Below are 14,307 nucleotides of genomic sequence, written 5' to 3' on the forward strand. Positions count from 1 at the left end.
TTTCCTTTTTTGCTGTGGGAGAATACAGAATCTTTTTAGAATGTCAACCAAAACAATTTACTGAAAAAAATATGAATAATCTTTTTTTATAAGGAAAGAAAAAAATATTTATTTTGCTGTGGGAGAATTTAAATATTATTAGAATGTCAACCAAAACAATTCACATAAAGAAATGAATATTTTTTAGAAGGAAATAAAAAATATATTATCAGAGCCAGGTTTCGATCCTGGGACCTGTGGGTTATGGGCCCACCACGCTTCCGCTGCGCCACTCTGATCGTTATGCTCAGAGGCATAACAAAATATAATTAGTACTTGTTTGTAACAATGCAATTTTGTCTGTTAAAAGGCCAATATGTGGAAATAACGGTTTAGTATATTATGAGTGTGTTCACTGCCATGTGTAGCAATCAGACACGAAGCACACGGTTGTATAAACAAATGCATGCTAAGCAATTTTTAAGAAAGCACAGTAGAGAAGGCTTCCACGGTATATATATTAAATAAAACGTAAATCTAGATCGAGAAGCCACTCGTTTGTGACGCGCCTTAGAGCTATCCGACCCCGTGTAGGCATATATGCGCATAGCATGAGGGGAAAAAAGAGAGAAGTGCTACTACACATCTACACGTTCATGTCTTGTTTGTTATTATATCATACATGCCATTTTTCCTTCTAATAAAATTATCTCTTAATTACTTATTTGATCTATAATCCGACAATACCAATGTGTTCGTTGTAATTAAATGTTTATAACAAGATCTTACATGATTATATTATGATAAAAAAATATTTATGTTTGCAAATTACTTTTATTATATATGTATGTTACTTTTATCATATATATAAATTACTTTAAGATTTGATTAAATTACTTCTTATACATTCATAATGCTTGTTGATTACTTTTTATTATTGTTTTTAGTCAATTCCATAATTTGTGCAGATTAAATTTAATTTCTTGATAGACTCATGTTTTTATCCCTACAACAGATTCACTTCTATTGTTGTAGCAACTCAGTTCCATTTTGTGCTAAGTTACTTTTTTGATTACTTTCAAACTTTATTAAACTTACTTTCATAAATGTATTTACATAAAAATCTTCTCTACACTTTGCTTGTGAATTTACTCCCCAGTTTCTTACTACAACTCAGTAATAATGTAATTGCCTCTAATGTTATATAGAGTTACTTCTAGTGCATATCTAAGTTACTTCTATAATTTAAATAAATTACTTTTATATTAATAAAATGTTTGAATATATTCGACATGGATCTCGTTTTGTCACATATTTTGAATAGAGTACAATGATGTAAATAGATCGTAAAAATAATATGTGATTTAAAAGATATAAGTCACTAAAGAAAGATTTATATATAGGATGGAGTGGTCTCCGGTTAGGACTAATTCACTACTGTGCACTATCTAGTCACATCCTAAATAAAAGGTTTATATACGAAAATTAAAACGATAACAAAACAAAAGCAAGACATAACAAATTACAAATATTCAATCCATGATTGCACCAATGGACGATGAGAATCCTTGAGCCTAGGTAAATGTAGGCTCAAATCTAATTTTAAACTTCTCTCCCAAGAGAGAACATCAGGCTACAAACCATTAAGAATCAAGCTATTTCTCTCCTTCCAGATATTCCAGGCAGCCAAGAGCAGAAGTTCTATGAAACAAGAATAGGAAAAGGAAGCACTCTAGGATTGAATCATTTGATTAAATTCATGTGTACTGATCCAATTCCACCCCAGCTGACTCCAACAAAGAGAACTAAAATCACATGAAAAGAAGAGATGTTCTCGAGTTTCCGTACCATTGTGGAGGCAACAAGAACAATAAAACAGTTGCATGGGCTGGAACACAATGTTTTCTATCTAAAAGATCCCTTGTATTAACTTTGTCCATGGCTAAGCAAATGGTTATATAAACTTTGGAATGAAGAGGGAGATTGGAAAACTTGCTAAGGAGGTACCTATCAAAGAAAATTTTGACTCATGTAGAGAAAAAAAATCAAGGTATTATCATTTCTGGTCGGTACTCATGATGGTTAAAAACATCTCCGGATCATTAAAGTGCACGGTGGGACTCAGGTTAGAGTCTAGGAGGATCAATGGAACGGGAATACTCTCTTTGCTGCTTGTTACCCAGCCTTGTATAACTTTGTGATAAACAAGAATGAATCAGTGGCAAGGGTCATGAGTAAAAGACCTCTATAGGAGGGCTATAGTGGGACATAATTTAAAAGCTTGGTTGGAAGTGGTCTCAAAGGTTATATCAATAAAATTGACCGAGCAAAATGATACATTTTTGTGGGAGGCAATGGGCGTTTCTCAGTTAACTTAATGTACAAAGCAATCATGTATAGGGAAGCCATTCCTAAAAAGGACATGATTTGGAAACTCAGAATACCACTAAAAATTAAAAAATTATTGTGGTAATTAAAGACTGGAGTAATTTTAACAAAGGATGATTTAGTCAAAAGGAAGTGGAAGGGTAGTGTTAGGTGTTGTTTTTGTGATTCTAACAAATCAATTCAACACCTTTTGTTTGATTGTATTTTGGCAAGATTCATGTGGAATGCAGTCTTTATATCTTTTGGAGTTCATCCGCCTAGGAATGTTGCTAATCTTTTCAGCAATTTGCTAAATGGGGTTCAACCCAAGCTAAGAGCTCAAATCCTTGTGGGGATCGCAGCTTTGTGTTGGGTGGTTTGGCTATGCCAGAATGATACAGTCTTTAATAGCTCCAATACTAATTTTTTTTGTTACAGGTGATTTTCAAGGGGACTTTTTGGACAAGGCAATAGTCTTTGCTACTTAAGGAGGAAGATAGCCAAAAAATGAGAGAATATTGCTTGATGTTGGAGAAGAGAGTTTCTGGCTTTTCGCAATGAAGGGGTCAAACTTAGAAAATGATTGGGAGAATAATACTCTCTTGTTTTGTTGTGTGGTTCGGTTGAAACTCGTATTAACTTTTTAAGAATTGTTATTGCTAGAGCCTAGTTGCTTGACATGTTGTTAAACCTTTTGTAAGAGAGTGAGTCTATGTACTCCTATAAGTTTTGTTGGGGCTGTGTACATCTTTTTGGATGTAGAGACCGGTTTAATCAATTATCTAAAAATCAACAGTACACGGTGCTCTTTAATATGGATGTATATAAAGATAATCAGGCTGCCTTCCAACCTGCATATATTGCTGTTTGTTTAGAGTGAAGCTGCTGATTTGTTTCTATACTATCTTACCTGGTATTGGATAAGGTATATTGTAAATTATATGGTTGCTACGTACTCCCTCTGTTAAAAAAAAACTAATCTAGTATCGGCTGTGACATGTCCAAATTCATAGTACTAGAATATGTCACATCCGATCCTAGATTCATTTTTTATGAGATGGAGGGAGTACTCCGTCTGGATAAACATGTCGCACCCAAACAACTCTGAATTGAAAATCCGTACTATACTACCTCCATCCCATAAAAAATCAACCTCGTACTGGATATAACACATCCTAATATAATGATTCTAAATATGTCGCTGTCTAGATTCGTTGCATTAAAGTCTACATTCGTTTTTTTTAAGATTCGTTGCATTAAAGTCCTACATTCGTTTTCTTTAAGACGGATGGAGTATGCATGTGACACTACTAATTGCATTTTATTTCTTAGGCCAGGTTTAGTTCCCAATTTTTTCTTCAAACTTCAAACTTTTTCATCACATCGAAACTTTCTTATACACGTAAACTTCTAACTTTTTTCTTTAAACTTTCAATTTTAATCAAACTTCTAAATTTGGCGTGGAACTAAACACACCCTTAGCTTCTTCCTGAGCAGGAGTAACATCAATACACGTCACACTGAATGTGCCCATCCGTGGAATCTAAGGAAAAAAGAATATCATTATTCTTCAACGAGAGAGCAGTTGCATGACTGAAACATATTCTTTTTTATATTACACTACCATACCTAATCATAGGCAATACACAAGCTCTGGAAGTCTTGATTACCAACAAGTCCGCAAACAAACTATAGACATGCAAGGCTGCGAACAGATAACCAATTAACCCCACCTAACAACCATGTCGAAGAACTTGACTGGAACAATATTAACCAACATATATTAAGCTTTCAAGTCAAATGCACGTTGGTCATAGGTAGTCATTTCGTTCATGCGTACAACATTCAGGCCACAAATCTCGTACTGTCATACACAAACACATGCACTTAACCATGTCATTAGTAAGCCAGTGGCAACTGGAAAAGATTTTTCAGACAATCAGAACTAGAACTCCCTCTTAACCAAATAAATGAAGCGAATAAACTGTGTCATCTAAACCGTCAGGACAAACTCTACCTCATGAAGCTCCAACCTAAGGAACGAAGTTCACACGCGCGCATTTGAATGGAGTGACAGCTTAAGTGCGTGCACAGCGTGATTTTGCATTCCCAGCCAGGAGAACTGTACATTCTACTATTGGATCCTACCCTTGTACTTACAGAAACCAGTAAACACGGGATTACAAGCGAAATCTGGGCACACGTAGGAGGGTTATCTTAGCTTCGACTAGATCTCATCCTGCTCCATTGGTTCTGCTCCGTTTCCACTATGGATAGAACTTGAGGCATTGACATGCCTCCTGAAACGACAATCTCTGCAACACCACGAAACAAGGCAATTACCAAAGCTATTCAAAGTTGAAGGGATGAAAATTCATTTAGCTTAGAAATAGAAGATGCGCATACCGATGCCTTCACGAACAGATAAGTTTGGTCTAATCACATCACTTGAGTTGACCAGAAATATGTCCCCAATGTAGAGATGGTTGGTTGGTACATATACACAGTACATTTGTTCCTCACTGGAATAATCCTGGCGTAAGGAAGTAAACGCGTATCAATATTTTGTCCAGACGGTTAGTTAGCCAAAAGTATGCAACTAAGAAATGCTAGTGCAAAACCCTAATACATAGAAGAGCACATGAACATCCATGAAAAATATTCAAATGCAACATATCAACTAATGCAGCTGCACTGCCTGTGCTAACAACTAAGGAAGCTCCACATATTTGGACAACAAAACAAATAAATTTTAACTCATTCACAGATAAATTGTTTCAGCAAATAAATTGACTAGCAGTTAACTCGTTCACAGATTAACAGTTTAGCTCAGAATGAGTATCACATTTTTTTTTAGTTTGTAAAGTTACTTATAATACTGGTATGAGAAAAAATGTATGGAGAACTGGCCAGGCACCTGTCTATTTCTAAGGCTGTGTACCGTGGCTTTGTTTAGTTCCAAACTTTTTCTTCAAACTACCAACTTTTCCATCACATCAAAACTTTCCTACACATAAACTTCCAACTTTTCCATCACATCGTTCCAATTTCAACCAAACTTCCAATTTTGACGTGAACTAAACACACCCTGTGTTCTTCCCCCAACTTTCCCAACTCATCTCCATCGTTTTCCGCGCGCACGCTTTTCAAACTACTAAACGGTGTGTTTTGCAAAAATTTTCTATACAAAAGTTGTTTTAAAACAATCATATTAATCCATTTTTCAAAAAAATTAATACTTAATTAATTATGTGCTAATGAGTCGCTCCATTATCCATGCGGAGGGAATGAATTCCCAACACAAGGAAACGAACGCACCCTAAGTGCTTTTCCTAGGCCAATCCGAAATTTAAAACATTGGCACTCAGCATGGGATGTTAATATCAAGATTGGGAAAGGTCACTTGTTTTAGGAAAAAATAGAAATAAACACCCTGCACCAATAATTTCCATTATAATTAGCAAGATTAACTATCCTGCAATTACCATATCTTCATTATGTTCTTCCACTTTCACTAACAACCTCTTCCCCTTCTATATTCATACCTGTTTCTGCTATTTCAAAAAACCAGGTGCTACTGTGCTACTACTGCACTAATTACCACAGGGCACCCTCAAAACCATCACTGATACTTAAGTCATGCCTAAATAGAAGTCAAACCTCCTGCTGTCAGGTGTGAACATCACACAGCTATCCACCATGCATAGAATCACTAAACCGCTAGTTACAGTAGCACGTGCTCAATCATTATGTTGGACCACTATCACTTCAGTTGATTAGCTGCATGCATGCATATCTCATAATTTGTTAGCCAATTTTGTTAGTTGCTTTCGTCTGTTTGTGCAAAGTTCGATGACTGGCAAAAGGGTCCATGATGTTATCAGTGGCAGCTACTTTAAACAAAATGTAAACAGATCACCAAAACTTGGTGAAACAATCTCAATACAGTGATAACACACACAAATATAATGCATGAACAATAACTATGATACTAGGAAATGAAGAGAGAACAATTGAATTATAATAGCTAGCACCACTCAAACCTGAAGTAGAACTTCCGAAGTGATGAATCCAAATGCATATTCGCCAATTCTGGGATGCCTTATAATGACCACTTCCTTGAATGCATGTTTGTTCTGATCTGCATGAAAAACCAAATTAGCGATTGACAATTAAATTGTGGTTTATGGAATCACATTAAGGTGGAGAATATAACCAGGTGAAATGGCAGCACTGATCTGCTTGGATGCATTGTAAATATGGCGAACAAATGGCATTCTCTTTATAAACCACTCTCCCAGACCGAGAATAGATGCCCCCAGCCAAGATGACATGAACACACCAACCACAAAAATGAATGATATTGAAGTTACAAAACCAAGTCCTGCAAATAGTGTGAAAATCGTCAACTTCAGAATCGAGTGGAAATCCATTATAAACCATGAGAAACCACAGTAGAAAGAAGGCACACACAACTACAGAAGAGTGGGTACCCAGAACAACCTATGAACAAAGTTGGCAGACGATGCACAATAAGTAGGTTATGATCTTTGAAAATTTTGCTATGATATCTAGTTATATACTCTTTATTTCATAAGAGTACAGAGGTTGGAAAGCAAGTTTGAGGAAAAGCTTCAGTCAAACCTACATCTAATTTTAAGGGCAGAACTTTTTTTTTTTAACAAAAGAAGAGGGTGTGGGTTTGTGCATAAATAGCATTGAAAGGTCCGCCTGATTCTTTAAGAACAAGAAGCAATTGCATCACAAAATACTTCCTCTGTCCCAGAATGCTGGACGTTCAAGGATGGTTGAGCCAAATTAGTTGTGACTGAAAATGGCCATTTTGCCCCTAATTTATGAGATTAGAGCTAATCATGTGGATGCTTGAGTAGTACTAGTACACTGCCACATCTGCTATTTCATGGCTTGAGTAGTTCTAGTACACTGCCACATATGCTACTTTATGGATTAAACTAATGCAACCAGTCCAATCAATTCAAAACTTTTCACTTTCTTTATGGATGCTTTTCTAGGAGTCTGTAACTGTGTGCTGTTGGGGAAGTGCAGCGTCAACAAATATGGGACATTTGCTTGTGAGCAGAACGACCTCCTTTGTGGGACGGAGGGAGTATGAGGTAAACATAAATGTATGGAATTAAGTTGAGAACAGTAATGAAGAAAGAACAACATATCCAATTAAGTATATGGGAATAAACAAAAAAAAAATGAAGCTTTATAGCTCATCTAAATTATAATTTGAATGTCATAGACACATAGCAATCATAGGACAATTAGCTGTTCAAAAAACAACATAAGACTATCAACACAAGATAAAAGCTAAGGAGTGATGTCTACTAATATCATCTGTGTAAAGCAAAATACAGACAGTCAGACAGAGGAAAGAAGTAATGACTAATTAGATGGGACAGGCATTATGCGAATATACGTGATAATGTGAATAAAGGTCTTAAGCGTAATGGCAATAGTAGCCTATATGCTAATGATATTTTGGTGCATACACAAATTTATGGTACATATGTATTTGTGATAACTCAAAAGAAAAGTCCAGTGACTTGGAAGAACCTACAAACTACAAATGAAAGCAAATATTGCTGGAGTTGGTAAGGAATAAAGTAAACAAGAGTAGTTCTCCAATACTAAAAAGAAAAACATATTTCTAATAGGATTATAATTCTCTTGATCAACTAAGTAGTAATCTGGACTGACAATCATACAATAGTTCAAGTACTGTGCATACCAAATATATTGATTCCAAGATGAGCATATATTGGGGAGAAAAACCCATCCACAAAGCGAAAGAACCACCATGTGATATAGAATGTAACTGCAATTGGAAAGAGGATTACACTGAAACAGAAGGGAGAAAATCCCATTAGCAAATGAGAAATACAGGAAAAACTTTACAATGAAATCTCCAATGTTAGTATTAAGTTTTTATTTAAGTACACAAAACTGCAATAACATTTGCAATATGGCAAATAATAGCTAAAATAGTACACTATTTACTGCTTTTAAAATTATTTCACTTAGATTCTCATGCCCCCAGAGATATTTTACCAAAGCATAGTAGAAATAAAAGAAACGAAGAAAGTATCCATGCTATAATTGCAAACAACCAAATAGAAACTTAGATTCCATGCTGGCAGTCTGGCACTACGATTGAACTGTTGTTTTCCTTTCTGTAGCCAAAAGACCAATTATTATGATAGGCAATTCTATTCATGCTATTTTTATATTGAGTCCGTGATACATCCCTTATGAGAGAGATATTTCAACAAATATAAAGAAAAAAAATTGAATTTATGGGATAAATTGCATGAGATTAGGAAATGAAGTGAAGACTTCATGGATTAATTAAATTCAATCTTTAACTTATTTGACTCCTTTTCTCTCCAAATAGACCAAGTTCATGAAAGGATAGACTAAAGTCCCTCTTATCAGATTGAGATCTGCAATCATTTATGATAAACATCCAATCCATTTCATCATGTTCATTTATAATCTGCATCTATCAGATCATCTGACTGGAGAAATGCGACTGTGCACCATAATGGTATCAATTCAGTTTCTGTCATTCTTGCAAAACCAAAAAATTCAGAAAGAACTAGCGTATATTTTACTTTCATTTATACTTCAAGAAAGGATGGATATGACTGGTTGGGAAACACATTGAGCAGCTCAACTAGTACAGTGAACAGCACATAAGGGCAATCAGGTTCAAGGGGTCTGAACACCAAGATATGCTTGAATTAAGACAAGGTAAAATATTACAATTAAATTTAAAGTGGGAAAATGAAATTCTAAATGAAATTCTGTAAAGTTTTTCCAAGGTCCTAACTCCTAACATCACTATCAAAGTATCAACTGCTGTCAGCAAGAAAAACATGTGTGTCACCACGGTGCAAATTTCGCAATGCTGGCTGTCAAAACTTTTGCGGTTGAGCTACAGTCTCAATTGGCATAATTGAGACCCCAACTCCCAATGCTCTAATCAAGACGGCAACACCATTGGCATTATACACTATAAGTAAAATAGCAACATCATCACCAAACTGAACACGAGTAAGGCATGCATCCAGACTCAATTCTGCGGATCCCAATCTAACAGCAAAACCAACATGCCCACAAGTTTGAAGCTTGTTCGTTTTGTGTCCCAAAACTTAGACATCTAAGCTTAAAGAGAAAATTTTTCCGACGCCACGAAACTCCCGTGGTAATCCACCGGTCCAATTTCGGATCCAAATTCTGAACCACGAAAGCAAAAATCCTCCAAAATCGAGGAGCACAAAAACAGGCGACGTACCATCCGGTCATGAACTTCTTGGACGCCCAGCTATGCACAACCTTGTGAAACGCCTGAAAATCAACAAAACCACAAAGAAAAGGCGTCACATTTCGAAACACGCATTACAGCTTCGCCACGCCCTCCAGATCAAATCTGGCTCGATGCTACAAAAAAAAAAAAGATTCCGTGGAGGAAAGGGTGCCGGACCTCACGGCCGGTCTGCGCGGCGGCGGCGGCGGCGGAGGCGGAGGAAGGCTTGGACTCGTCGTCGGAGTCGGAGTCGCGGCCCGCGGCCGAGGCGGAGGCGGAGGCGGAGGTGGCGACGGCGGCGGGCGGGACGAGCAGCAGCTCGCGGTCCCGGTCGCGGTCGCGGTCGCGCGCGGGCATCGGGATGTGCACCGCCGAGGGCTTCGCGTCGCCCATCGCCATCCTCGCCCTCGCCGAGCAGCTCTCCTCCAGCTACCTCTCCCTCTCTGGCTTGGCTTGTTTGTGTTTGGGAATTTCTTGTTTCTTGCTGCGCCTCGCCCTCGATGTTTGCTAGGCGGTCCATGGTATTGGACATTTTTTTGGTCTAAACCAATGACATTTTCGTGAATTCATTTTTTTTCTTAATATTTTGAGCTGAGCTGTTTCATGGTTTCACAAAAAAAGATAAATAATTAGGTCCGTCGTGTATAGGAGTATAAAGACCGGTATGGGCTACCAGCTTACGGGTCCATGTGTCAAGAGAGATTATAGTCCATTTTTTTGTTTGATTATATATTATTTAATAGAGTAAAATACACCGGCGGTTCTTAAACTTGTCAGGAGGTTTCACTTAGGTCCACGAACTTGCAAAGCGCACATCGAGATATCTAAACTTGGTTTATTGTATCATCTAGGTCCAAAGCCGCGTAGACCGTGCTTTTGCCTACGTGGCACGCCACGTGCACGATGACATGAAATTTTTTTATTTTTTTCTCCCTTCTTCCTTCTTTTTTCTCTTTCTTCCTTCTTTTTTCTCGATGGTGAGAGGCGGCACGAGGGGATGGGCTGTCACGGTGGTGCTTGGCAAGGCGCCGGCTGACCGGCGCGGCGGAGGCGGGGAAGCCGACGTGAGGAGGCCATGGCCGGGGTCGGAGGCGAGCTTGCGGCAGCGGCGAGCGCGCGGGGGCGGTGTTGATGGGAGGAGGACAGCGGCGGCGATGCCGAACCACCGCACACCATGGGCGCCGCCACTGCCGCGGTTTCGCCGAGCCACCGTGCCGGAGGCGAGCGCGCGACGGGAGGGAGACAGCGGCGCTGACGGGAGGGAGGGGGACGGCGGTGACTCAGGGAGGAGGACGGCGGCGCTGACGGGAGGGAGGGGGACGACGGCGACTGGGGGAGGAGGACGACCGCGCCGACACACCGCTGTCGCGTTGGCCACGTCGTCGCGAGCCGGCCGCCTCGCATGCGACCGCCCGCGCCACGGCCGCTGTCCCGAGCTCCCCCGTGCCGGCCTTTCCCTTCCATCGCCGCCTCCCGTTTCCGCCCGAGCCGAGACGACGCCGCCGCCGAGCTTTCTTCTCCTCTCCACAGCCACCAGCTCCTCTCTCATCGCCACCCCGAGCTCCCCCATGCCGGCCTCTCCCTTCCATTGCCGCCGCCCGTTTCCGCCCGAGCCAAGACGACGACGCCGTCGCGAGCTTTCCTCTCCTCTCCACAGCCGTCAGCTCCTCTCTCACCGCTGCCTCTCTCTTGCGCTGCCGCTAGGTCGCCGACCCCGGCCATGGCCTCCTCGCGCCGGTCGGGCGCCGCCTCTCCCCACCTTCTTAGGATCTCAACCGGAAAAAAAAGTAGGAAGAAAGAGAAAAAAAGAAGGAAGAAGGGAGAGAAAAATAAAAAAAATTCCATGTCATCGTCCACGTGGCGTGCGCGGCTTTGGACCGGGATGATACAATAAACTAAATTTAGGGACCTCGATGTGCGCTTTGCAAGTTCATGGACCTAAGTGAAACCTTCTAACAAGTTTAAGGACCGCTGGTGCATTTTACTATATTTAATACTAAAAGAATTACAACTCTAATCTTTTTCTTTCATGTTTGGTTATATATTAAACAATAATATAAATCACAATATTATTTTATGAAAAAAGAAAAGAAAAGAAAGAGTCAATCCATTCTATGCCATCGACAAAGCACGGCGCGGGTTCTACAATATGTCATTGATAAAGCTCAGTTCTACAATATATCTTCGAACAACTCATTTTTTTCCTTATATGCCATCAGCATTAGTAAATTGTTAGTCATACGCCATTAAGGGAGGAAAAATGTCAATTTTACCCCCCTAGGATAAAATTGAGATTTTGCACAATGCCATGTCTCATTAAATAATCTTGGATGATAAAAAGACAAGTGATTTTTATTTTTCATCAGTGAGAAGAAATAGTGGGTTGTAACCAATGAAATCCATGAGTGCGCATGATACCCTAGGGGCAAAATGGATGTTTTCTTCCTCTTAACGGAATTTGACTAACTATTCACTAGCGGTGATGGCATGTAAGGAAGAAAACTATTTGTTCGATGGTATATTATAGAACTGAGCTTTGTCAGTGGTACATTGTAAAATCCATGCCTTGTCAATGGCATAGAATGAATTATCTAAAAAAAAGACTACCCAATGCAGACTAATGAGTCTTCGTATTTAATTTCACCAACGAGCGCAGTAACGTGTTAGAAACTTGATTGGGCCGCACACGTGTTTGGGATTGTGATGTTTCTAAACAAGCCTAAGCAAGCACAAGGAGAGCAATACATCTATATATTTGCAGCAGCAACAACAAGTTTAGGAGGCATCGAAACAGAAGAGAATAGGCAGCAATAGCTTGGTTAAGGTAACTTGGCAAACGATAGTGGCATGCTAGTCCTAGCCAGGAACATTCGTTATCTCCTTTCCTACCTCTCCTCCCGCCTTCAATCCTTTTCTTAGTTTGTAGGAGTAGAACCTTTTAGAGTTGTATCTCCTTTCTTCTTATTGCTCTTGAATTTCACTTCAACCATTCGATTGTGCTTGTGATTTGTATTGAAAAAGGTTACTGATATTTAAGCTGAGAGAAGATATCCCAAACAAACTAGTAGAGAGACACCAATCCCTACCGAGTTCGCCAAGCAAGCTACTATGGCAAAGTGAGGATATGGATTTACTTTTCAGGTGGATGGAGTCCGAGCAGAGGCAAGTGGAGACATATCAAAGAAAGAGAGATGTTCTATTCTATCTCAAGGCGGCAATAGAATCATAGATGCTAGAGTCCAGAAGAAGGCCAAAGACTTGAAATTTTCAGTTGAGAATGAGCAATCCAAGGTGATGCTCGCCAAATGTCTGATGAATTGCTCTTGCTCTGATGTTGAGCCCGATGAAGTTGTTAGCTGCTGAGGACATGATCGGTACCACCTATATTGACAACCCTGATCAGTCCAAGGTCACATATCAAGTGTTTGACAATCGGCCTTGACGTCAATGGTGGCACTGACTAAGTTGTCACTTTCTTCACCACAAACAATAGAGACGCATCATTAGCAATGAGTTATTGATAGTTAAGATTGTAACAATGGACCGAACATGCCCAACGAAGAAATGCCGGCGGGAAGGAATCCATAATGACAAACTTTATTGTCGATGATGGGATTAGTTAATGAAAAAGATGATCTCAACTATCGCCAATTCCTCAGTCCGTTCTTCTTTGGGCCAAAAGAATACTCAAATCTTTTTTTTAGATAAAGGATTATCAAATCCAGCCTCTACACCTTTGTGGGGTGTACATAGCCAAATATTCGAACACGAGTACATAAGTGGGGTTTGGATGGGGCTAAAAAGTTTTAGCGCCCCTATCACATCGGATGTTTGGACACTAATTAGAAGTATTAAACGTAGACTAATGACAAAACCCATTCCATATCCCTAGACTAATTCGCGAGACGAATCTATTGAACCTAATTAATCCATGATTAGCCTATGTGATGCTGTAGTAAACATGTGCTAATTATGGATTAACTAGGCTTAAAAATTTGTCTCACAGATTAGCTCTCATTTATGCAACTAGTTTTGTAAGTAGTCTATGTTTAATACTCTAAATTAGTGCCCAAACATTCGATGTGATAGGGACTAAAGTTTAGTCCCTAGATCCAAACACCCCCTAAGACTCTCCATAAAAAAAGGTACAAACTACAGCAACTAACCTCTCCCATTACATGAGAGATGATAGCACAAAGGTTTTAAGAACAACAAAAGAAGAAAAAGACCAGGCTTCCAATTTTGTTCCAAGGTTCCAGCCATACACGGAGAAGAACTCCAACACACGCTTCTCTAGCAGTTTGCAATAGCTCTTAATTGTTTCTTCACCGACTCCCTTAAGAAGCAAAGACCAAGTCCTTGCCCAATGCGTTCCCATGAAAATGACCAGCAAGAAAGATGTAAGACTGGAGCCATTAAAGACCACATTGTTCCTATATAACCAAATTGCCCAAAGAAATGCAGCTATGCCTACAAACAATATTCTCTTGAGCCTAGGTTCAACACAATTCCAATTCCTAAACATTTGAGACATGCTACACAGTTGCCTAATCCCAAAAGAATACTCAAATCTTATGTAGCCTGATTTCCTTTTTTGAGAACTTGTAGCCTGATTTTTGACGATT

General features: G+C 39.3%; 1 protein-coding gene and 1 non-coding gene across 2 annotated transcripts; both read right to left on the reverse strand.

The window, feature by feature from the left end:
* Positions 1-206: 206 nt before the first annotated feature.
* Positions 207-278, reverse strand: TRNAM-CAU (transfer RNA methionine (anticodon CAU)). Its single transcript has one exon. It is a non-coding gene; the product is annotated as a tRNA-Met (tRNA).
* Positions 279-4,216: 3,938 nt separating this feature from the next.
* LOC4328974 (protein LIKE COV 1) lies at positions 4,217-10,127 on the reverse strand. The gene is made up of 7 exons (XM_015767622.3): positions 9,860-10,127; positions 9,671-9,723; positions 8,105-8,214; positions 6,563-6,730; positions 6,390-6,487; positions 4,753-4,879; positions 4,217-4,661 (listed from the first exon to the last, which is right to left on the reverse strand). The coding sequence occupies exons 1-7, from the start codon at positions 10,079-10,081 to the stop codon at positions 4,564-4,566; spliced, it is 876 nt and encodes a 291-aa protein (XP_015623108.1). The 5' UTR covers positions 10,082-10,127; the 3' UTR covers positions 4,217-4,563.
* Positions 10,128-14,307: the final 4,180 nt, after the last annotated feature.

Source organism: Oryza sativa, chromosome 2, assembly GCF_034140825.1.
Source record: "Oryza sativa Japonica Group chromosome 2, ASM3414082v1".
Lineage (NCBI taxonomy): Eukaryota > Viridiplantae > Streptophyta > Magnoliopsida > Poales > Poaceae > Oryza > Oryza sativa.